General features: G+C 45.4%; 3 protein-coding genes across 5 annotated transcripts; 1 reads left to right on the top strand and 2 right to left on the bottom strand.

The window, feature by feature from the left end:
- Nucleotides 1–860: 860 nt before the first annotated feature.
- On the bottom strand, nucleotides 861–3,284 carry ZNF575 (zinc finger protein 575). 2 transcript variants are annotated; one of them, XM_033129419.1, is made up of 4 exons: nucleotides 3,178–3,284; nucleotides 2,800–2,909; nucleotides 2,208–2,303; nucleotides 861–1,730 (listed from the first exon to the last, which is right to left on the bottom strand). In XM_033129419.1, exons 3-4 carry the CDS (start codon nucleotides 2,284–2,286, stop codon nucleotides 1,072–1,074), a joined length of 738 nt encoding a protein of 245 aa, XP_032985310.1. In that variant the 5' UTR covers nucleotides 2,287–2,303; nucleotides 2,800–2,909; nucleotides 3,178–3,284; the 3' UTR covers nucleotides 861–1,071. The 2 variants fall into 2 exon arrangements, with proteins under 2 accessions (XP_032985310.1, XP_032985309.1); XM_033129418.1 differs by having other exon boundaries at nucleotides 865–1,730; nucleotides 2,205–2,303; nucleotides 3,178–3,282.
- A 3,896-nt stretch (nucleotides 3,285–7,180) lies between these two features.
- On the top strand, nucleotides 7,181–22,762 carry ETHE1 (ETHE1 persulfide dioxygenase). 2 transcript variants are annotated; one of them, XM_033129415.1, is made up of 7 exons: nucleotides 7,183–7,347; nucleotides 7,714–7,858; nucleotides 7,965–8,113; nucleotides 19,900–20,029; nucleotides 21,760–21,849; nucleotides 22,244–22,360; nucleotides 22,554–22,762. In XM_033129415.1, the coding sequence occupies exons 1-7, from the start codon at nucleotides 7,267–7,269 to the stop codon at nucleotides 22,604–22,606; spliced, it is 765 nt and encodes a 254-aa protein (XP_032985306.1). In that variant the 5' UTR covers nucleotides 7,183–7,266; the 3' UTR covers nucleotides 22,607–22,762. The 2 variants fall into 2 exon arrangements, with proteins under 2 accessions (XP_032985307.1, XP_032985306.1); XM_033129416.1 differs by lacking the exon at nucleotides 21,760–21,849 and having other exon boundaries at nucleotides 7,181–7,347.
- Nucleotides 18,238–18,827, bottom strand: LOC117035520 (60S ribosomal protein L21-like). The gene has a single exon (XM_033129432.1). It carries the CDS (start codon nucleotides 18,760–18,762, stop codon nucleotides 18,280–18,282), a length of 483 nt encoding a protein of 160 aa, XP_032985323.1. The 5' UTR covers nucleotides 18,763–18,827; the 3' UTR covers nucleotides 18,238–18,279.
- Nucleotides 22,763–23,552: the final 790 nt, after the last annotated feature.

Here is a 23,552-nt window from a genome sequence, read left to right as displayed (position 1 = left end):
TCAAGATGGACTTCTTATTTTTTGCCACTACTTGACTAATGTCCAGTTCCCTCACTAGACCAGCTCTGTCTTCTTTACTGCTATGTTCCCAACACCGTGTGCAGGTCCTAGCACACAGTAGGTGCTTAATACATATATGTAGAATGAAGAGCAGTCCAATGTTAGCTTGATCATCTTATTGCGGGAGAAACTTGCTCCTAGAAGGGAACTGACTGCTTGAGATGATGCTTGCACCCAAGGGCCTTATAACACTCCCATTTTATAGATAAGGCATCTGAGTCCAGAGAAGTGACAAGGCTTGTCCAAGGTTCTGTAGTTTGTACATAGTGGTTCAGGGCTGGCTCCAAAGCTTGGGCTTTAAAAAATTTTTATACTATCAGTAATATACCCTTTGTTCTTGCTTTTATCATTTAGCATATCTTGGGAATCTTCACATCAGTACATATAGAGCTGACTTTTTCCTACAGCTACATCTTCCATCCTATGGCCGTATTATAATTTATCAGCTGGTCCCCTATTGATGGGCAATATCAGAGATGGGTTGTTTCCCATCTTTGGGCACAACCATCGTGCTGCTGTGAATACCCTTGCCCTTATGCCTTTTCACGTGCTTTGAGTTTATAGGATAAATTCCTAAAAGTAGAATAGTTGACAGGAGCATGTGTACATTTTAAGTATTTTATAGATACGGTCAAATGGACAAAATGACGGCATCAGTTTAACTTATAACAATAAGGAGAGACCTTGTTTCCCCACATTCCTCACCAACCCACAATGCTGGCAAACTTTTTACCTTTGCCAAATGAATAACTGAGAAAAACCAGAGCCAGGGCTTTCAAACCACAGCTTCAGATCCATGGTTTGGGACCCAGCGTTAACTCTGGGTGAAGCCTTCCCTTCCCCCAAAACGGGTGAGCAGAGAGTTCCTCTGCCTCTTAAGTTTGAGACCAGTATGAGGGGCCAACATCCCTGCCAGCTAGAAGAGGCAAGTCCATACAGCCTGGTTTGGAAATGCCACCTTTTTATTGACCGGGGCTGGCGGCAGAGGAGGCAGTGAGCCATGGGGAGGGCTCACTCCCGTTCTCCCTGGTTCTCAACCTGGTGGTGGCTGCGTTGGTGAAGGAGCAGGAGGCGTTTCTGGCCAAAGGCCTGACCGCAGCTGGAGCAGCGATGCCGCGTTGTGGCCTGGCTGCCTGGCGCCGTGGGGGGGTCGTGACACAGGCGATGGGCGGCCAGTTTGGAGGGGAATGAAAAAGCCTTGGGGCAGTGCGGGCAAGGATAGGGGCGGGCATCTGTGGCATGGTGCGTGTGGCGGTGGGCTGCCAGCTTGGAGGGGTAGCAGAAGGACTTGGAGCAGTCAGGGCACGGGTAGGGGCGGGAAGGCGCATGGGTCCAGAGGTGGGCTGCCAGCTTGGAGCGGTGGCCGAAGGCCTTTGGGCAGTGGGGGCATGGGTGTGGGCGGGCGCCGCTGTGCGTGAGGCGGTGGGCTGCAAGCTTGGAGGGATAGGAGAAGGCCTTGGGGCAGTCAGGGCATGGGTGGGGGCGGGCGCCACCGTGTGCCAACCGGTGCGTGGCCAGCTTGGACGGGTAGGAGAAGGCTTTGTCACAGTCGGGGCAGCGGTGCGGGCGCTGGGGCGGGGGCCTCCGGCGGGGTCGAGAAGGCTCCCCCGCAGATGCGTCTGGCACAGGAGCCAACTGGCGGGGCTTCTTTGGCGAACCTTGGTGGGGAGCTAGGGGACAGAAAGGCTGGTAGGCTCCAGGCAGCAGCCAATGCCCCGAGGCTAGGCCAGGCTGCCCCCGCCCACACGCGCTTTGATATTCGAGAGTATCTGGGCACCTCAAGTATCATACTGAGATCCCCCAAACGGCATCCATTATTCTAAGGGGCTCCAAAGGATTACCTACCTGAATCCCCAAAGCTAAGTCTTCTCCAAAACTACTTAGGTGTCTGCTCCTATTATCTTCCCAGATGATCACCCTGAAATACCCCATGTTATCCTTCCTGCCCTTCTCATTTCCTGAGCCCTAGAAATGATCACTGAGGGGCTTCCAAAGTCAACCAGGAAGATTCCCCAATTGGGGGTATCCCAAATGGTCATCACCCTGGGCCCTCAAACTTGCACTGAGAGTCCCTCAAAATGTGATTCTCTTAGCCCCAGTACCTGGAGAATGCCCCTCTTTCCCCCAGGCGTGGCCGCTCTCACCTCCTCCTTTGGTTACCGGTTCCTTGCCAGTAGGACTAGGCTCTGTGGCCTCGGCCGCGGACTCTGAATCTCGCTCCAGCATCTTGCTCGTCCAAGAACCTAAAAGAGGAGAGCCCAAGGCAGGGGAGGGGGCGATGCTTGTGCTTATCAGGCTGATGGGCATAGAGCTAGATGGGGATAGAGGTGGGCCTAAAATCAGGGGTCCGTTTGTTTAGAAGCGGGGTCTATTTAAATCTGGGAGCGTAAAGCTAGGGCGACAGTTGCGGAAAGGAGGAGCCTAAAGCACAATGGGCGGGGCCATACAAATCTGACCTAGCGGCATTCCCTTTGCAACTTAGACCCGAGGTTGGAGTCTCGGAGTGGAGTAGCTGGGCCTCTGCAACTTAATTCGAACTCCTGAGCGCCGGGAGGGCGGGGCCCCTATGTCCAGAGTGAGCAGAACTTCCCCACCAGAACCTCCCAGCCTAGGTACCTCCGACGGGAATGGGTGGAGCTACACAAATAAGATCCCAAGTCGGCTGCTTTGCAGCCCAGACCCAGGGGAGGGGCCTAAGAGCTCAGTGGGCGGGATTTCACGTCGAAGGGGTAGTTTTACCCGGCTTTTGGTTGTCTCAGTCCATTGACGCCGCCTGGACTGCTAAATTTCTTCCTTGCTGCTAAATTTCATCCCCCAGTGGAGTTAGGCGTGGAGGGTAGAGGGGAGACCTGGAGGAAGACACAGAAGGAACGTGGAGTGTGTTGCGATCCAGAGAACCCCCCCCAACGGACCCAAGCGTCAGGCCTCAATGCACCCCTTGGGATCATGGGCATTCGGCCACCAATGCACCTCCCCAAGACTCAGTCACTGATGCAGTCCCTCCGGAATCTATGCATCAGGACCCCAACGGATCCTTCGCCGGGAGTTCCTAACGTCCTGCCCCTAATCCATTTCCCGAAGACCCAGGCGTCTGGATCCCGACCCCTGCACTCTCACCTGCAGACTGCCCCTCCCCGGGGGCGGGGCTCCGGGCCCCTCCCGCGGCGGCCGCGGCCGCAGCCGCGCTGCCCTCCGACGCGGCGGAGTTGCACCGCCTGCCGCGCGCCCAGCGAAGGTAGGGGAGGGTAGGGAGCGCGCGAGAGCTGCTCGGCCCAACCTCATTTCCATTCCCTCCTCCCACGCTCGGCCGGTGGGGGCGTCAGTACGCGTGCGCAGTCGCGGCCAGTGGAGGCTGCGGCGGGGGAGACCGAATAGGGGAGGGTGGGTGTGCAAGGCGGACAAGTTGGTGAGCAAGCGCGGAACCACCGGCCAAAGGACCGTAGGAAAATGTACAGCAGCTTGCGGGGCCTACGGTGGCTGACTGGAGTCAAGCACATGCACGAGCTAACACGGAGAAGCTGCGCTTAGACCTGTCACTGAGACCACCCATCACAGGCCCCTTCATTCCGCGGGGAGCCTGAATTCTGTCTGCCGAAGCAGTTTTAAAAGCTGGCTGCCCATTCCACCCCTCAAGGCGTTTGTTTGCAAAAGAGTCTGGCTAATTCCTGGAGTGAGGGCGGAGCGGGGCTCCGGACCGAGCCGACGCCCAATAAAAGGCACGTTATTTGCATAGCGCCCCAGCACCCTTCGCCATTGGGTGATTCAAGATTCTCAGCCCCTCACACCCCAATGCTACGGTCCAGGGGAAGGGATCGGGGGCAGAGTCTCGAGGTGCTCAGGCCCGTGTTCCCGAAAGAGTTGGAGCTCCTGGTGCCACGCCCGGGGTCGCATGCTTGGCAACCTTCCCCGGGCAGTGACAGTGCACATTCCCGCGCAGTACTGAAATGACCGTGAAGTGCCCATAAAAATCCCCTGCATGGCTGGGCCTTCAGCCTGATAATCCACAAAAGCTGGTGAACCTTGGGAGTTAGTTATACGGAGGGGTTATTTGGGCTCTGGAGCCAGATTGCCTGGGTAACTGGTTTGGAATCTTGGCTCTGCCACTTTCTAACTGTGCAGTCTTGGGCAAAGCACTTCATCTTTCTGGGCCTCAGGTTCCTCCTCTCTACAGTTGAGGGTTGTTAGAATTAAATTCCGTAACGATGGAAAGTGTTTAGAACAGTGCCTCCAGTGCCCACTAAATGTTACCAATACTGCTTCTGGGGTTTATTGTGCATTAAACTAGGTCATGACAGGGTCAAGTTTGTCCCAGGAACAGCAAGTGCACAGACCTCAAGGTGGGAAGGAGGGTGCTATGTTCAGGGATATCTCCCATGGCGTCATGCCATGCTCCACATTTACTGACCTTCCAGTTCTTGTACGTGCCCTGGTCAGTCCTACTTCAGGGCCTTTGTACTAGCTGTGCCCTCTGTCCCCAAGGCCCTTCCTCCATCAATTTGCTTGCTGATTGCCCCCTCAGTTCTCACCCCAAATACTACCACTGCAGAAAGCTTCCCCTGCCTACCCTAGCTCATGGAGCCCCCTTCTCTCCATTACTCTGTTGCCCTATCTCCGTCGTGTGCAGTTAATAATATATACCTGTCTTCTAGAATGTACGCTCTGTTAAGATGGACAACTTTTCTATCTTGTTCATCTCTCTGTCCCCAGCATCCACTACAAGGTTTGGCACGTATTAGGTTCAATAAATCTATGTCAAATTAATGCTTGAAAGAATTACCATCCAGGAGCCCTCTGTCATGGGAAGGTAGAATGATGGGGAAAATGCAGAATTTGAGGTCAAGGAATTGGCAAGAGGCCTAAGCTGAATGGGAAACCAAGGGAGGGTTTTAAACACAGGAAGTGACATGGATTAGTTTGGATTTTCATATACTCTTTTTAAAAATCATATTTTTACATTATGGAAAATTTCAAACTTACACAAAAGGAAAAGGAGGGGAAGAGTGTAACTAACCCCCATATGCCCATCACCCAAGTTCAACATGTCCAGTCTTGCTTCATCATCCCCTCAACACCCCTCCTTACCTCCACTGAATTATTTTGAAGCAAATTCCAGACATTTTGCTCAGAAACACTTCAGTCTGTGCCTCTAAACAATAAGAACTCTCTTTTAAATGTAACCACAATATTGCTATCACAGCTTTCAAAATTTAGAGTGGTTTCTTCATGTTATCACATATCCCATAGTGTTCAAATTGCCCCTATTGTCCCCATGTACAGTTGACCCTTGAACAGTGCGGGTTTGAACTTTGAATGGGTCAATTGAAAAAAATCTGTGTATAAGGGGACCCTGCATTTCTAATGTAATCTTTTCTTTTTCCTTCCCAAGCACAATGTTTTACTTTATTTTAAAAACATACAGAAAAGTCAAGTGAATAATAGAATTGTTCTCTGCATTAATAATAGAATTGGTCACTGTCAACAATTATCCCGTCATGACCAAGGTTATTTTATTTCCCCCCACCCACCCCTCCCAGGTGAATTTGAAGCTATATGACAGACATCAAATCCCATAAATATATTTTTTATGACACTTGGTTTGTTTGAATCAGGAGCTAAACACAATCCACACATTGTATATATATGGTGTGATTCTTTGGTTTCTTTTTCATTGACATTTTAAAAGGCTCACTCTCGTTGTTGCACGGAAAACAGGTTGTAGGGAGGCAGAATGGGAGCCAGAAGCCCAATGAGGCAGCTCTTATATATGTTATAATATTAATCACCAGCATTTATTTAGACTTCTTATATACCACAGTGATTTATATCACTGTCCCGAGTGATTTATATGCATTCATTCATTTAATCCTACAGCAACTTTTTAAGAGGAAACATTACTATTATCCTCATTGTACAAAGAGGAAAATGAGGCACAGAGTGGTGAGGTCATTTATCCAAGGTCACACAGCCAGGAAGTAGCAAGGCCAGGATTGACACTCTGTAGGTTGGCCCTGGAATCCCAGTAATTTGCTTTTGACTCCCTCACAACTGAACTACTTATAGTCTACTGTTGACCAGAAATCTTATCTATAACATAAATAGTCGGTTAACACATACTATGTTGTATGTTATATGTATTAAATACTGTATTCTTACAATAAAGTCAGCTAAAGGAAAGAAAATGTTATTAAGAAAATCAAAAGGAAGAAAATACGTACATAATTTCATGCATTCATGAGATACCTAACTTTTTCCTAATTCTTTCATATTTCTAGACTACGTGGTTCAACTGCACATGTTATCAAATCGTCACAATCTCCAAAAAAATGTCCAGTATATTGATTGGAAAAATTCTGTGTATAAGTGGACCAGTGCAGTCCAGACCTGCGTTGTTCGAGGATCGACTGTAGTTGCCAGAAAGTCTTCCTCTGAAGCCCTGCACCTGGGTTGGAAACCATGACTATGTCTCTGTGACAAAGTGGCTTAGACCCCAAGCAACAGTGGGGTGTCCCATTCTCACTACTGATATAATTCCAAAGAGGAAACTTTCGACAGTCTATGACTAGACAACGCAGTTTCTCAATTTTAGGTCTTTGGTGTAAGTGAACAAACGCCATTTTTGGAGGTTCACATCCCAACAGAAGCCGAATGAACCCCCAACCTGATTTTGCAAGATACAATGCAAAATTATTTTTGAAAATGATTTCTTCCTGGGAAGAAATAAGCATTGCTGATAAAATAAGCAATTTTAAAATAAACTTTAACGTGGTCGAATGTTGTTCTGGGAGCCAGGCACCCATTCTGTAGTTACTGAAGTGACCTGGAACCAAACATCTTTTTCTTTCTAATAATGAGGAGTCAACCACCCTATTTTCCTATAAAATGTCCCCAGGGTTCTGAGTGTACTGGGCCTCCTGTTGGGTTTCTATAATACTTCTCTCCCTGTCTGTGCTTCTCCCAGAGTCTCTCCCTCGCCCTGTTTCTCTCGGTCTCACTGTCATCTCGGACTCTGACCTCTCCCCCACAACTCGCAGCCCAGCTCCACTGGGTCGGGTTCTGCTGCCACCTCCGTGCCTGCGTCTCCTTTAAGGCGGGCCCCGCCCCCACTTCGGCTGGCCCCGCCCCCTCCTCGTCCCTCCGGGTCAGCTGGGTGTACTCTGCTTCAGAGGGTGCTGGCCTCGGCTCAGTCCCCATCCGGCTGCAGGCGCGATGGCGGCGGCAGCACTGAGAGTCTCAGGGCGGCAGCTCAGCCAACACAGCGGGGCTGGAGCCCCCATCCTCCTACGGCAGGTGAGAGCTGGCGGGACTGGAGAGCCGGATCATTGGGCCTTGGGCCGCGCGGCAGGGATGGAACTCCTGGGTTTTTAAATCGGGAGAGATCTGGGAGCCCCTGGGCTCGGGGCTGCTTCCTGGGTCCTTTACAGAAGAGGGTGCTGAGGACCCTGATTTGAGGATATTAGAAAGCGGGGACTGATCGGTTCTGATGGAGCAAGTTGCTGGCGCAGCCCCAGACTCCTGACTCTGGGGGAAGGAAGTGTCTGGGGTTTCTGCTTCTGGATCTTAGGAAGGGAATCGAGTCGTGGCCTGGACTCCCCGAGTCCCCAGTGAGTGGGGGTCTGGTTCTGCGCTCTCACCAGCCCCTCAATCCCTTCCCAGATGTTTGAGCCCAAGAGCTGCACCTACACGTACCTCCTGGGTGACAGAGCGTCCCGAGAGGCCATTCTTATCGACCCGGTTCTGGAGACTGCGCCTCGGGATGCCCAGTTGGTCAGAGAACTGGGGCTGCGGCTGCTGTATGCTGGTCAGTCTGGGGACCAGACTCCTGGGTGTCAGGGAGGCCGGGGTGGGGGGCTGGGAATCCTGCGTCCCCTCTGCCCTCCTGGACCTGGCGCTCCTCTCTCTCCCAGTGAACACCCACTGCCACGCGGACCACGTTACGGGCTCGGGGTTGCTCCGGTCGCTACTCCCCGGCTGCCAGTCTGTCATCTCCCGCCTTAGCGGGGCCCAGGCGGACCTGCACATAGAGGATGGACAGTCCATCCACTTCGGGCGCTTTGTGAGTTGGATGCTGGGTCCCCCAGAGGGTGGTGGCCTGGACTTCTTGGACTTAAGGGAAGAGGGGGCTGGTGGCCTGTGCTCCTGAGTCTTGGGGTAGGAGGGGCCTGGGGCCTGGGTTCCTGACCCAGGTTTCTGGGAGGGAGCCATTAACCCAGGTGCGGCACTGGGGCAAGAGGCTCTGGGTGGGTGTGTTTCTGGCCCATCCCCTTAAGTCAACAGCACTTACAGAGTTTCCTACGGCTTTGGAGCAGCTCCTTTGGCCTGGCATCTCCATAAAAGTGGACTGGGGGCTGGAATGCCTTGGCCAGGACTGAGAAAGAGACCCAGCCTTGTCTTCTGAGAGCCACTATTGGCGAAAGTAGCATCCTGTTGCCCAGGGGCAGGACTGGATTGAGACCAGCGAGGTGCCTAGGGTGCAACATTTAAGGAGGTGGTCACTCTCAGGGTGGGTACCTTCCAGTGACTTGCCTTCTTAAATGTTGCCCTCTGGGTACAGCCTTGCCTCACCCAGCAGTCTGGCCCCAGCCCTGCTATTGCCTCACACCGGAAAGGTTCCTACCTTTCCTCCTTTCTTTGCTGCAGGCATAATCCACACGTTTCCGGCCAGAATTTCAACCCTTGGCAACACGGAGGGATGGGGAGGACCCTGGGACGGACGGGGGCGGGGGGGGGGGGGGAGGGGGAAGGGGGGAAGAGGGGAGTTGTTCTCAGAGCAAAGGGAAACAGCTGGCAGGGCTTTTCTCTGATCAGAGTTGCTAAAGATGTAGAGAGTTTGGCTGATTTTGGGGACAGAATGTCAGGTGACAGGGTGAGGACTCAGCCTCCAGGTTAGAAGGTTTTGCTAAATGGGGATAGCTGATCTGGGTCAGAGTATTTAGCTGAAATGAGGGCTGGGGTGGGGATGGGGTCAGAGGATTCAGTTACAGTGGTTACAGCCTCTTTATTTCAAGCCTTTTTCCGGAAGCAGGTAAAAAAAATTCATTGTACGTCTATGTAAACTGCACTCAACAGTCAGGTGCTAATAAGCATTTCTTGGGTTGAAAAGCCTTAGAAGAGTTAGAAATGGTTGGGTTTTTTGTCAAAATGAGCTCATTGTTAAACTGAATGAGTGATGTTTTCAATGAATGAATGTTGAAGGTTTTAGCAGTGGTAGATTTAGCTTCAGTGTTTGCTTTTTAAAACAGCGTTATTGACATAACTCACAAAACATCAAATTCACCCATTAAAGTCTACAATTCAATGACTTAGTGTATTCACCGCGTTGTGCAAACATCACTACAATTAATTTTTGAATATTTTCATAACTCCAGAAAGAAACCCCACAGCCCTTAGCTATCACCCCAGCCACTCCCCTTTTCATCCCTGCATGCTTAGGCAACCAGTAACCTGCTTTCTGTCTTTATGGATTTAGCTATTCTGGACATTTCACAGAAATGGAATCATGCAAAATGCGGCCTTTTGTGACTGGCTTCTGTCACTGACCATAATGTTTTTAAGGTTCATCCATGTTGTAGTGTGGATCAGTACTTCATTTCTTTCTCTTGCTGGATAATAATTCCACTGTATAGATAGACCACATTTTATTTATTCATTCATCAGTCTATAGACAATTGAGTTGTTTCCACTTTTTGGCTATTATGAATACTGCTGCTATGAATATTCACATACAAGTTTTTGTGTAGACATGTATTTTCATTTCTCTTGGGTAGATACCTAGGATGGAATTACTGGATCATATGATAACTCTATGTTTAGCAGTTTGAGGAACTGCCAGACTATTATCCAAAGTGGCTGCACCATTTAATGTTCCCGCCAGCAGCAGATGAGGTTCCTCCACATCCTTGCCACCACTTGTTATTATCTGTCATTATGATTATTCAATATATATTTTTTTGGTTTTCACCTGAGTTCTTTATAAACCTTCAGAGATGGGCACATTTCTTTCTCCCCCTTTTCCTCCTCTCACGTTAAAAAATTCAATTGTAACGTATGAGGGGTGATCGAAAAATACAGTGAATGTTTACATTAAAAAATTTATTGCAGTAAAAGACACATTGCCATTAATCCCCCTCACAATACTCCTCCTTGCTTCAAACACACTTACCCTATATGCATTTTCTGAAGCAGTTCTGGAAGTCCTTTTTCATGAGTGTCTTTACTTCATCTTTCGTCATGCCAATGCTCCATGTTACACATTGCTTCTGATATGGCAATTTCTGTCAAAGACAAACATTATGGTGTGTCCTCATCCACCTTATTCACCAGGTCTGGCACCGTGAGACTGATGGCTCTTCCCCAAAGTCAAAATGACCATGTAAGGAAAACGTTTTGAATCGATTCAGGATATTGAGGCAGACACGATAGTGCAATTAAAGACACTCGCGAAAAAGGACTTCCAGAACTGCCTCAGAAAGTGGCAAGAATGATGGGATAAATGTGTTCAAAGTGAGGGGGAGTATTTTGAGGGGGATTAATGGCAATGTGTCTTTTACAGTAAAATTTTTTTTTAAAATTTAAACATTTACCGTATTTTTTGATCACACCTCGTACCATAATGTTATACTCGTACATACGAGTATAATATAGTACAAAGTGCACATATTGTACATGTGCAGCTTGATAAACATTTGAGTATCCACTACCCAGATCCAGATCCAGAACTTACCCCTTCACCCCAGAAGGCTTGCTTGTCCCTTTTCCTGGCCATTGACACTCCGCCAAGGGACCATTCTTCTGTCTTAACCATAGATTAGTCTGTCTGTTCTGGACGTTCTAAACAGGAATCATACAGTGTGTACTTTTTTGTGTCTGGCTTCTTTCACTGTCCATATGCTATATACAGTTGTAATTCTTTCCTTCTATTGCAATATATAGGGTTGACAAACTTTTTCTGTAAAGAACCAGAGAGTAAATACCTTTGGTTTGCAGACCATATGGTCTTTGTTGTACCTATTCAGTTCTGTTGGTGTAAAAGCAGCCACAGACGATGCATAACTGAATAAGCATGGCTGTGCTCCAATGAAGTTTTATTTGTGGCCACTGAAATTTTAATTTCAATAATTTTCACGTGTCATGAAATATGCTTATTTTGATTTCGTTTTCAACCATGACAAGGTATAAAAACAATTCTTAGTTTTCAGGCCTTACAAATCTGGTGCATTGGCCATAGCTTACCAACCTCTGACATAGAGCATTTCATTGTGTGAAGTTATGACAACCTATCCATTCTCCTTTTGGTGGCTGATTCCAGTTTGGAGCTATTATGAATAGCGCTGTTATGAAGAGTCTTGTACAAATCTCTTGGTCAACATTACCCTCAGTTCCAAGGAGTGCAATTGCCAGATCACATAACTGACGTGTTCAGCTTCAGTTTTTTGAACTGGCTGTACATTTTACACTCACAGTGGGCCACATTTGGATGGTTTCATTGTAGAATGAATTTTCTGTTTTAATAGGCAGTGATAGAGTCTTGGACATTTTACCTCCCTTGAGGGGTGGTAGATTCAGAAAGTTAGTCTTTCCTCTTAAATATGCTGATTGAGGGGGTGCTGCTCAAGACATTTTCCAGGTCCTACTTTGGGGAGTCTGATTGAATTGTTCCTGGCAGACACAGGAAATCAGGTGATCACCAATGGCCCACATAAGGATTTCAGTGCTTCATCCTATTTGGAATTAAATATTTGAAATTAAATATTTGAATTTTGGAACAAGTCTTTTCGTCACCCTTATATTTTATGAAAAATTTCAAGCATACAAATGGAAAAAATAAATTTACAGCATACATATCTATCCATCCATCACTCCATCTTATTTTATTTCCACAAAACAAGGAAGAAGGCTTAGCTGATGGAGGTTCAGAGTATTTAGCTACAATAGAAAATGACATTTGCCCTGTTCCCCCAATAAAGTCCTGTTCCCCTTCCCCAATAAAAAAAAAAGTCCATTTAAAAAGAAAAAAAGAAAATGACATTTGGGGTTTTCGAGTTTAGAGGGCATAGAAACAATACATGATTATATCAAGATTAAGTACTTTTGAAGAAGGGAGCAAAAGAATAAACTTGGGGACTGAAGGGGAAAGAAGCCGAGAGCTTACTTGCCACCAGGGGGCAGTATGGGCCGTGGGAACGGAAAGGTGGAGCGAGCTGAGGGCTTGCAATGTGATCCCTTTGGTGGGGTTTAGCTGATGGGGGTAGTTTCAGAACATATCGCTGCTGCGGAAAACCGGAAAAGGACGGTCGGGGAGTTGTGTCCCGTGTTTGATGCATCATGGAAGAGAAGAATGAATGTGTTGAAAGAATGGGGGGCTAGGCAGGCCCAGCTGGAATATTCTGCAGCTGAGATCATTCAAGTTTCAGGAACAGTTGAGGCTGCTTTAGGTCAAGGTGTTAGGTGTCTGCCACTCACAACTTTTGATTTATTTATTTCTGTGTTTTTAGAAATTTATTTTTCAATTATAGTTGACATACAGTAGTATATTAGTACAACTTTTTATTTTTAATATTTTCACATCTCTAGTAAATCGAAATAATAGTACCCTTAACATCCTCATTACTCTTCACCTAATGTTGACCAGTTGCTGACATTTTCCAGAAAATTTGCTTTGTTTTTCTCTCTGTATATACTTTTTTCCCCTTCATATTCAAAAGCTAACTTGCAGACATTTCATCCCTAAAAGCTTCTAAGAATAATGGTGTTCTCTTCCTATATCAATACTTCTCACACTCAAACTTTCTGGTCTCAGGACTCCTTAACCCTCTTAAAAATTCTGGAGGACCTTACAAAGCTTTTGTTTATGTGGGTTCTATATAGCAATATTTACTGTATTGGAAGTAAAAGCTGATACTTTTTTAAAAAAATTTTATTGGGGAATATTGGGGAACAGTGTGTTCCCATCAGTTCCAAGTCAAGTCATTGTTTTCAATCTAGTTGTGGAGGCCGCAGCTCACTGGCCCATGTGGGAATCGAACCGGCAACCTTGGTGTTATGAGCACTGCACTCTAACCAACTGAGCCAACTGGCCTGAGACTTTTTTTTAAGACACAAGACTATAAAAACATACTTCCTTTCAGCTGTCAGAACGATGACATTATCACAGGTCATGGAGCTTCTGGAAAACTCCACTGAACTCTCATGGGAGAGTGAGAGTGAAAAAGGGCAAACAACATCTTAATACTATTATAAAAGTAGTTTTGATCTTGGAGACCCTCAGGGTTCCCTTGACTACACTTTGCTAACCATTCTTTTACAAAATCTTTGTCACACCTAACAAAATAGACAATTCTTAAATCCAGCCATGTTCAAATTTCTCCAGTTGCCCTAGGACTCATTTTTTACAGCTGTGTTTAGGAACCAGGACCCACTCAAAGTCCACACACGGCATTTGGCTGCTACGAGATCTGACAATTAAATTCGTGAACTTGCCACCATGCACTTACATTGGCAACGCTGTACGAATAACTCAGTAAGGTTTCATAACCTTGGTATATCAGTGTCTCAGAGCTGTGTTCGTGTGGATATGTGGCGGTGTCTTGCTGAGTGGTGTTCATTATTGTTGTTGGGTGTTTTTGTGTGCTATTACAAGAATGTCTGAGCTTGAATTAGAGCAATGAATAAACATTAAATGTCTTGTTAAAATTGGCAAGAGTGGAAGTGAAATCAGAGACATGTTAGTCCAAGTTTATGGGGATAATGCCATGAAGAAAACGGCAGTGTACAAATGGATTAAATGTTGTTCTGGGAGGAGAGAACATGTCACTGATGAAGAGAGGTCAGGGTGGCCAGTAACGAGCAGAACTGACGAAAACATTGCAAAAATTCGTCGGAATGTGTGTCAAAACCATCAGTTGACTATTAGAAGCATAACAGACCAAGTAAACATTGATAGAAAAGCAGTTAGGAAAATCTTAACTTGAAATCTTGTCAGGAAAAAGATGTGTGCAAAAATAGTCCCGAAGGAGCTCACCGATGAACAAAAGCAAAGGAGAGTCGAAATTTGCCAAGACCCTTTGGAGAGGCAAGACGATGTTTTGGGCCATGTTATCACTGGTGATGAGACATGGGTGACCAATATGACCCTGAAACAATGCGTCAAAGTGCACAATGGAAGTCAGCCAATTCTCCACCACCAAAAAACTTCCATCAGTCCAAATCAAGAGTCAAAATGATGTTGCTAACCTTTTTTGATATCAGAAGGAGTATTCATTATAAATTTGTACCAACTGGACAAATGGTTAACCCAGTTTATTATTTGGAAGTGCTGAAAAGGCTGCATTAAAAAGTTAGACGACCTGAACTTTTGGCCAACAATTCATGGCTCTGGCATCATAACAATGCACCAGCTCACATGGCACTGTCTGTGAGGGAGTTTTTAGCCATTAAACAAATAACTGTTGGAACACTCTCCCTACTCACCTGATCTGGCCCCAATGACTTCTTTCTTTACCTGAAGATAAAGGAAATATTGAAAGGAAGATATTTTGATGACATTGAGGACATCAAGGGTAATACGATGACAGCTCTGATGTCCATTCCAGAAAAAGAGTTCCAAAATTGCTTTGAAGGGTGGACTTGGCGCTGGTGTTGGTGCATAGCTTCCCAAGGGGAGTACTTTGAAGGTGACTGTAGTGATATTCAGCAATGAGGTATGTAGCACTTTTTCTAGGATGAGTTCACGAACTTAAGTGTCAGACCTCATATGTCTATTTACTCTCTTTTAAATCTAGAAGTTTCATATCCTTGCTGCCCCATAACATTGACCTTAGAAGCTTCCAGCCTGTTGTCTTATAGAATGTCCCACATTCTGAATGTGTCTGATTGTTTCCTCAAGGTCTCATTTAACTTGCTTTTCTAAAACATCTTCTTGTTATCAACTGAAGTAGAGTGTAGATATTTTTGTATTAGTTAATAATAATTTAATAATAGTTAACAACTGCTGAGTGTTTGCGTCTCGCCAGGCATCGTGCTAAGTTCTGTAAGTGCGTTTTTGCAGTATTTATCTAGAACGATTTTCATAATCAAATATCGCTTGCTGCAGGCAGCAGGGAGTGGTAGGGCATGTGGCAAATATTAGGGTACATGCCCTATTTATAGGGACACCCACTGCACAATTCAAATTGATTATTCATGTTTAGGAATGTAACCTATCCACAGCCAAGCCTTCTTATTTGTTTGTTTGTTTTTAAATAGAAGTTGCAGGTATACATTTTTGAGAAATTTTCCACTTTTTAAGAGTAAACAACAAATTCAGATCTCTAATAACTACTGAGCAGTCCACACAAAGCACTTTTGTGACTGAATCTGACCACTAGGCCTTCACTAGCTCTTTTCTGACAAATAGGTCTCATTAAACCTCATAACCACATAGTGAGATAAGAAATATTTTTCCCATTTTACAGAGAAGGAAGTGCAGAGAGTGAAAGTGACTTGCCCAAAAATTACACTGAGAAAGTGGCTGAGCCAGGATTTGAACCCAAGAAGCCATGGGGTTGGTGCCAGTAGATCAGTGTTTTTCAAATTTGAAAACATTATTTGTTATTTTTATTATATAGCAATTGTGTGCTAGGTATTTTTCTAAATGCTTTACATAGACAAAATTATTTAATCTTTATAATAGTCCTATGAGATGGGGACAATTATCCCCGTTTTACAAATGAGCAGAGAAGCCCAGAACGGTGAGGTAAGTTGTCCAAGGTCACATAGCTAGTGGTAATAGAGCCAAATTTAGATCCCATGTCATCTGGCTCCAGAGACTGCTCAGAACCACTAGTCCATGTGCCCCCGCCACGAGATAAATATTTTACATCTGGATTTAGAACTGAATCCTCAGCTTCATGAAATAACACTTACTCTTACAATCAGGCACATTGAGATTTCCTATGTCATTCCATTCTACTCCATTCTGTTTTATTCCACTCCACTCCATTTTTTTGTGTCTAGCCCACTTTTTATGCTCATCATTGTATTTCTGGGATTCATTCATATTGTCACATATAGTTATAGTTTGTTCATTCTCATTCTCACTTTGTGCCTCAGTTTCCTCATCTGTAGAATGAGGACAGGAAGGCTACCTACCTCATAAGGATGTATGTGGACTGAATGAATACAGCCATGTCAATCATTTAGAGACAAGTTGGTACAGGAGAAGGGGTCAGTCAATGTCAGGGATCTTGAAGAATAGGTAGACCCAAATGATGGGAGAAGATGTACCTGGCAGAGAGAATTGCATGGGCAAAGAGGTGTGGAAAAGCCTGGTGCTTTCTGGAAATGACCCTGGGATTCAGAGTAGCGGACTGTGTTGTGGAAAGGAGGATTTTATCGGCCACTGGGCTGGAAAGGTGGGCAGGCACCAGAGCAGGGGCTGAGGAGCCCCTCTAAAGTCAGGCCGAGGAGGGTTTTGAGCAGACAGGATAGGAATAGGAACCCCTGAGGGGTTGGGTTCAGGTGGGAGATGGACTGGAGGCTGGGAGGCCAGGGAGGAGGCTGGTGGTTGGTGCAAGCTGGACGGGATAGGCCTGAGATATGCAGGATTATGGGGGCAGATATTTCAGAGAACGGAAAGGTCAGATACACAGGGAGGCAAAGCCACTCGTGACATAATCTCAGTCCAAAGGACCTAAGGAATCTTGATCCATGTGGCAAGCAGCATTTTGTTGAATTGATATTAAAATTTTGTTTAATTTACACACACACACACACACACACGCACACCTTATATGTACTCTAACTGTACTAGTTATTTACAGCTGTTGTGCTTCTGAGTGGCCAATACTGTACCATAAGTATGGTTAAGTATTTTGAACATTATTCCTGAATATCCATTTATATTTTCAGTTCAAAAGACACCCAAGTTTTTTTTTTAAATAAGAGAGTATGGAAACACACAAACTAAAAAGTGAAAGATCACTCCTCTATCACCAAAGGGTAATATTCATTTTGGGAGGGTGCGATTTTTCCCACAAGATTTGTGATTTTGCTTCGTACTTGTTTTGCATTGCACGTATATCCTTTTGAATATGAGTTACAAAAGTGTTTGACTGAAATTAACTGAAAAACCCATACAGTAGCTTAAAAAAATAGGAGTTTAATTATCTGCTATAACAGAAAATCTGGAAGGAGTCAGTTCTCTCTGATTTGACAGCACTATCATTTGTGGGATTCTCTTGGCTTTTCCTTCATGGTTGCAAGGTGGCTGCTGCAGCTGCAGCCATCACACCTTGTGTTCAGAGCCAGGTGAAATGGAAAGGGAGGTGACAGTCCCTGTTATCAAGGAGGGAAAAGCTTTCCCAGAAATCTTTAGGAGACTTACTGAGATCTCGTTGGCCAGAGAACTGTGTCCCAGGCCACCCAAGCTGGCGGGGAGGCTGGGGAAGTTCTTGGCTGGGCACAGTGATGCCCCCAACCAAACTGGAGATCTGTGAGTGGATATTGGGTGGAGAAACAGGGTCTGCACATTGTATCCTTCAGTAATTAGCAGTCGACCTGGACAAGGACACTAATCGGTGAGAGGGGCCTCTATTAAGAGCGGAGGAGTGATGTGGGAGTGGGAACTCATCTTATAAATGGTTGTTAGATCATTAGGGTAATAATTTTTCCTGACAATTGCTTCCCTGAACTAAGTGTGGGGATTTAGATTATGAGAATTCCCGAGGTGGGCATTATTGCCTCCATTTGGGTCAGGGGTTCTTAATGGCAGTCTTACAAGTGGCTTTGAGGGGTCAGAAAGAGTGCACATTTGAGATATTGATAGACACTGCTAAGGTGCCCTTTAAAATGGCTATACTGAGTTGTACCCACATCCCAGAAAATGTAAGGGGTTGCCTCAAACACCCTAAGCTGCTCTGACAGCTGCCAGTCTGGCAGGTGAAAAATAAGAGTTTTAAAATTGAACTTTCTCCTTCCCTTCCTTTCTTTGAAGGGAGATCAAACATCTTTTCAGATGTTTTTTGACGATTTGTTTCCTCTTCTATGAATAGCTTATTTTTTTCTATTGGGGGGTTCTTATTGATGCTTAGCAGCTGTTTATATATTATGGATATTCACACTTTATAATACTTTTTTTTTTTTTTAGGACACAAAAGTTTTCTTTAAATATTTCTTTGGGGGAGGGGACGCCATACTCCTTAATTAAGAGAAATATTTTTACAGAGGTCTTTTATTTTTTTCCACTTATGCCATGAATTCATAGGGAATGGGCTCCAGCAGCTCAGGCTCCTTCCCGTTGGTTCTCACAAAGTGTGCTTCTCCGGGTGGGGCAGGCTGGCGTTTCAGTTGAACCCAGGTACCTTTCTCTTTGGCTTCCTTCTTTTTCTGATCATTTTCCTTCACCCGTTTCAGGAAGCTATCTCGGCTCTTAGAGTGCTTAATATGCTCAAAACGAACATTAATTCTCTTGGCAAGAATCTTGCCCTTGACTTGTTTGTTTACAACAATGCCAACCACATGCTGAGTAACATTGTAGACCCTTCCCGTTTTGCCATGGTAACATTTGTGGGGCATTCCTTTTTGAACAGTGCCCATTCCCTTGATGTCTACACTGTCACCTTTCTTGTAGATTCGCATGTATGTGGCCAAAGGAACAACTCCATGTTTTCTAAAAGGCCTAGAGAACATATAGCGGGTGCCTCTCCTCTTTCCCTTTGTGTCGGTCATTTTGACGAATTACTGGAAGATGGCGGTCCCGGCCGAAAAGGCTGTAATACTTTTTTATACATGTTGCTAATATTATCTCTGAATTTTTTTATCTTTTAACTCTGATTTTATTCTTTTCTGTAACGAAGTGAAAGTATTAGGTTGGTGCATAAGTAATTGCAGTTTTTGCAATTATTTTTAACCTTTTAAACCGCAATTACTTTTGCACCAACCTAATATGTGGTCACATCTGACACCATTTTTCCTTAAGGCATCTGAATTCCTATTATGCTTAGAAAAACCTTCCCTAACTCAAGATTTTATATATTAATATATTATATATATGTAATATATATATATATATTACATATATATATTTCCTTCTAGATTTTTTGTTTTTTTAATGTTTAGATCTTTAGTGTGTTCTGACTTTTGTATTTTATTTTTAATTTTAAAGTTACATGTTCACTGTTTATAAAAAAGGATAATATAGGAAAAGCCTAAAGAACAATATATATTTAACGAATACATTTTTAAAAAAGATAACACTGTACAAAAGGCTTTGTAACCTGCTTTTGCCCTTACTGGATATTAAACATCTTTTCATGTCATTAAATATTTGTGTATATCACCATTACATTTTATTTTAGTGATAATTTTAATGACTGTGTAGTATTCCATATGCTTATCTTTGTCCTGTCGATTTGCGAGATCTGTTGGTACATGAAGTATACTGAACACCGTGTGGTATATGTGTTACAAATGGATTCCACAGCTTATTTGTTCCCTTTAAGTTTTGTTTATGATGTTTTTGTCATTCCAAACCTTCAAACTGATTTCAAGTCAAACCATTGATATTTTCCTTAATGATTTATGACTTTAGGATTCACATTTAGTATTCTTCCCTAACCAGAGGTCATATATTCATTTGTACTTTTGTTGCTATCACTGTTTTATGATTTTATTTTATTGCCTTTAATTCATTCGCAATTTATTCTGGTGTGAGGTTTGAGCCTGGAAATCTAACTTAATTTTTTACAAAAGAAAAGTTATCTAGATGTGACCTAGGGGTGGGGTGGGGGCTCCTGGAACCAGTTTCACCATGAGGGCAAAACCATTGGCTTCTGGGTGACTATCTGTACTCTCCCTCCCCACCAGGCCTTGGAGATCCGGGCCAGCCCTGGCCACACCCCGGGCTGTGTCACCTTCGTCCTGAATGACCACAGCATGGCCTTCACTGGAGATGCCCTGCTCATCCGAGGGTGTGGGCGGACGGACTTCCAGCAAGGTCACAGGCCCCTGCCTGCAGGCTGAGATCTTAGTATAGTTGTGTGTGTGCCAGGGTTTTAAGTATCAGTTGCAAGAATGAATGAATGAAATGTTAAACTTTCAAGGGGTCAGGATTAAACTCAAGGCATTTGAGCTGCTAGAGTGGGGGAAAAGTTGGATTTAGGGCTTAGCTGATGAGGGAACAGTTAGAGTGAGGGGTTTAGCTCATAATTATCTATTGCTGTGAAAGAAATTACCCCAGAACCAAATGGCTTAAAACAATGATTAACATTTATCTATAGTTTCTGAGAGCCTGGACTCCAGGAGCAGCTTATCTGGGAGGTTCTGGCTCAGGGTCTTTTATGAGGGTGCAGTTGAGCTGTCAGCCTGGGCTGCGGTCATCTGAAGGTTTGCCTGGGGTGGGAGGATCTGCCTCCAAGGTGGCTCACTAGCATAGCTGGCAAGGTGGCACTGGCTGTGGGCAGGAGGCCTCAGTTCCTCCCCATGTGGACCTCTCCATGGGGCTGCTTGAGTGTCTTCATGACATGGCAACTGGGTTCTCCCAGAGGGAAGGATGAGAGAGAGAGAGAGAGAGAGAGAGAGAGAGAGAGAGAGAGACCCTAATTTTTTAAAATGACCTGTCTCTGAAATTAAACTTGGTCATTTCTGCCATATCCAATTTATTAGATGCAAGTCACTTAGCCCAGGCCATTAAGTCAAAATAATGGGAATTAAGTGTCAACATTTTGAAGAGAAGAGTGTCAAAGTGTTTGTGGACATATTTTAAAATCCCATAACAGGTTTAGCTGCTGGAGATGTGGTAGGGGCAGGTGTGTGTGTGTGTGTGTGTTGAGTCCGATTTAGGAGTGAAGCTGCTACGGGGCAGTTAGATATGAGGATTTAGCTGCTAGGAAGATGTTAGAGTCAGTGATTTCATTGCTAGGGGGCCATGTAATATCGGGGTTTAACTGCTGGGAGCAGTCAGATTCAGGAGTTTCTCTGTGGGAGGGGATTTCAGAATCTCAGGTTTAGCTGCCCTTTGAGTGTGAGTGTATATGTGTGTGTGTGTGATTGACACTAGATTGGAAGGATTTAGCTGCCTTTCAGGAGGGCAAGACTGGATGAGAGAGGGAAGGCAGAGCCACGATGAGCTGGCAGTGGGTAACCAGATCCCCAGGCTGCCTCTTGCTTCCTCTTCCCTCTCTCTCCTTATCTCTCCATCTTGGTCTTTTTTTCTCTGAGGCTTCTAATCTCCCCTTTCTCAACTCCCAATAGTCATGAAATATAAGGATTTAGGCTGAAATGAAAGGTGGAAAAACATTGCAGTGAGGTTTGCCCCTGCACCAATTGAGGACTCGGGGCTTCTTGTTGGAACCATGTCTCCATTCTCTTCCTTGGCCCCACATCTTCAGTTTCTTATCTTTTATCATAGTCCACCTTCTCTGCCCAGAACTCTTTCCCCATCCCCAGCGTGAGGGCCAACTCCTCCGTGCTTCAATGTCTCATCCCAACCTAATTTACAGCCATGCTGAATTTCTTAACCATTCCCCAATTCTTTGTACATGCTGTTCCACCTGCCTAGAATGCCCTTCCCTCCCTTCTCTACCTAGATAAAGAGGTACTGGTAGGACATGAAGGAAAGGGTTTGCCTATAGTGATTTTATCCTCCCACCCTTTTCCTAAGGGAAGGGGTTAAAGGGGCTTCTCTTGTCCTCTCCATCCACTGACCTCTGACCTTTCTCTCCCCAGGCTGTGCTAAGACCTTATACCGCTCAGTCCATGAAAAGATCTTCACACTTCCAGGAGACTGTCTGGTCTACCCTGCTCATGATTACCATGGTGAGGGCTTCCTAGAGGAAGTGTGGCACTTAGAAAACTTACTATTAATACTATCTATAAAAATAAAAAAAATCCTCATGGTGCATGGGATTACAATTCCCAGAAATTCCTCTGGCCCAAAAGATCAAGTACTGAGTATAGATGTAGAAACTATGATTCTTAGAATACCAGAGAGCATGGGTTTTCCTGGGCCTTCCTTATAGAGCGTAGGGAGCTATGTGAAACTACATTTCCCACAGTGCCCATCAAAGAGGGAAAGCAATCTCAGGAACATCCTGGGAGAAGCCTGTTAATCCCAGGCCAGAGAGGCTCTCCAAAGCCTCCTGGGAAATGTAGTTCTGGGCGGCCCAAGGACTGGACTGATGGACATTCCTCTCCCTCTCTTGGCCACCAGGGCTCACAGTGTCCACTGTGGAGGAGGAGCGGACTTTGAACCCTCGGCTCACCCTCAGCTGTGAGGAATTTGTCAAGGTTATGGACAACCTGAACTTGCCCAGGCCTAAGCAAATAGGTGAGCAGATGGGAGCCTGGACTCCTGGGTCTGGGGTCCTGAACTCCTGAGTCTGAGGGAGGAGGAGGCTTAAGGCCAGAAATTCAGTTTCCCAAAGAAGGGCTGTTAGGATTTCTGGGTCCCCACTTGGGCCTGGGGGGAGGGGGATGTCTGCCAGGGTCCCTTAGTTTCACCCTTGGTTTCTTCCTTTTAGACGTTGCTGTTCCAGCTAACATGCGCTGTGGGGTCCAGACTCCCCCTTCCTGACATCATCTCTTTCAGGTGCTCATATCCATTGAAAATGCACTAGGTGGGGTCAGGGGAGAGGTGCCATCCCTGGAGCCTCTCTCCTCTGTCCTTCCCTCACCAGCTCCTCGAGCCTCTTAAATAAAAATCTTTGTTGTTGTTTATTTTTGTTCTGAATCTGACTTCTGTCTATTTTCTGGGGGAACTAGTTGGGCATCTGAGCTAAGGTACCTGGGGTTAGTTTTGATCCCTGGAAAGGCCAGGTGAAGGTCCAGGGAGCCCAAAGTAGGAGATATTCTAAGTCACAAGAGCAGAAGCAAACAGATATCTGGCAGGGCCTTCTTGGCTCCTTGGATTAGAACACCATGTTGAATTTGAGCTACTTCCCCCTGTGAGGCCCAGGATAAGGTAATTCACTTCTCCAGGCCTAGTTTCCTTATCTGTAAAATGGAAATAATAATAACAATAATAATAATAATAATAAGGTATTGTGACTATCTGGTGAGTCCATATGTGTGAGGTGATCGGCACACTGCATGCATGGCAGAGTTCCTATCAGTGTTAACTAGTATGGCTGTCATTTGGAATGATCTTCCAGGTACTTGCTGGCTTGGAGTGAAAGTGTGCCTAATGGTTAAGAACATGGACGTTACAGAGAACAAATCTGGCATTCATATTAACAACATGGGTAGACTTTAGACAAACTTGTCCCTCTCAGCCTGTTACCCCAATTATAAAATGGAGATAGAAATCCCTTTTTTGCTAGACTGTTGAGGATGAAATTAAATTAACGTGTATAAAGTGTTTAGCACAGCGCCTAACATCCAATAATCCTTTCTCACATACCAGTTATTTTCCTGTTTTTGCCCAGAGAGGAAAGGGTCTGGCTCACACCTTTAACCTCTGCCCTCCACCCCATGGGAAAGTGGGGAGGAGGGGACACACTTCCCCTCGTTTCTGGGCGGGT

Source organism: Rhinolophus ferrumequinum, chromosome 15 (assembly GCF_004115265.2).
Source record: "Rhinolophus ferrumequinum isolate MPI-CBG mRhiFer1 chromosome 15, mRhiFer1_v1.p, whole genome shotgun sequence".
In the NCBI taxonomy this organism is placed as follows: Eukaryota; Metazoa; Chordata; class Mammalia; order Chiroptera; family Rhinolophidae; genus Rhinolophus; species Rhinolophus ferrumequinum.
Note: the sequence above shows the minus strand (reverse complement) of the source record. Positions and strands in the feature narration are given on the sequence as shown.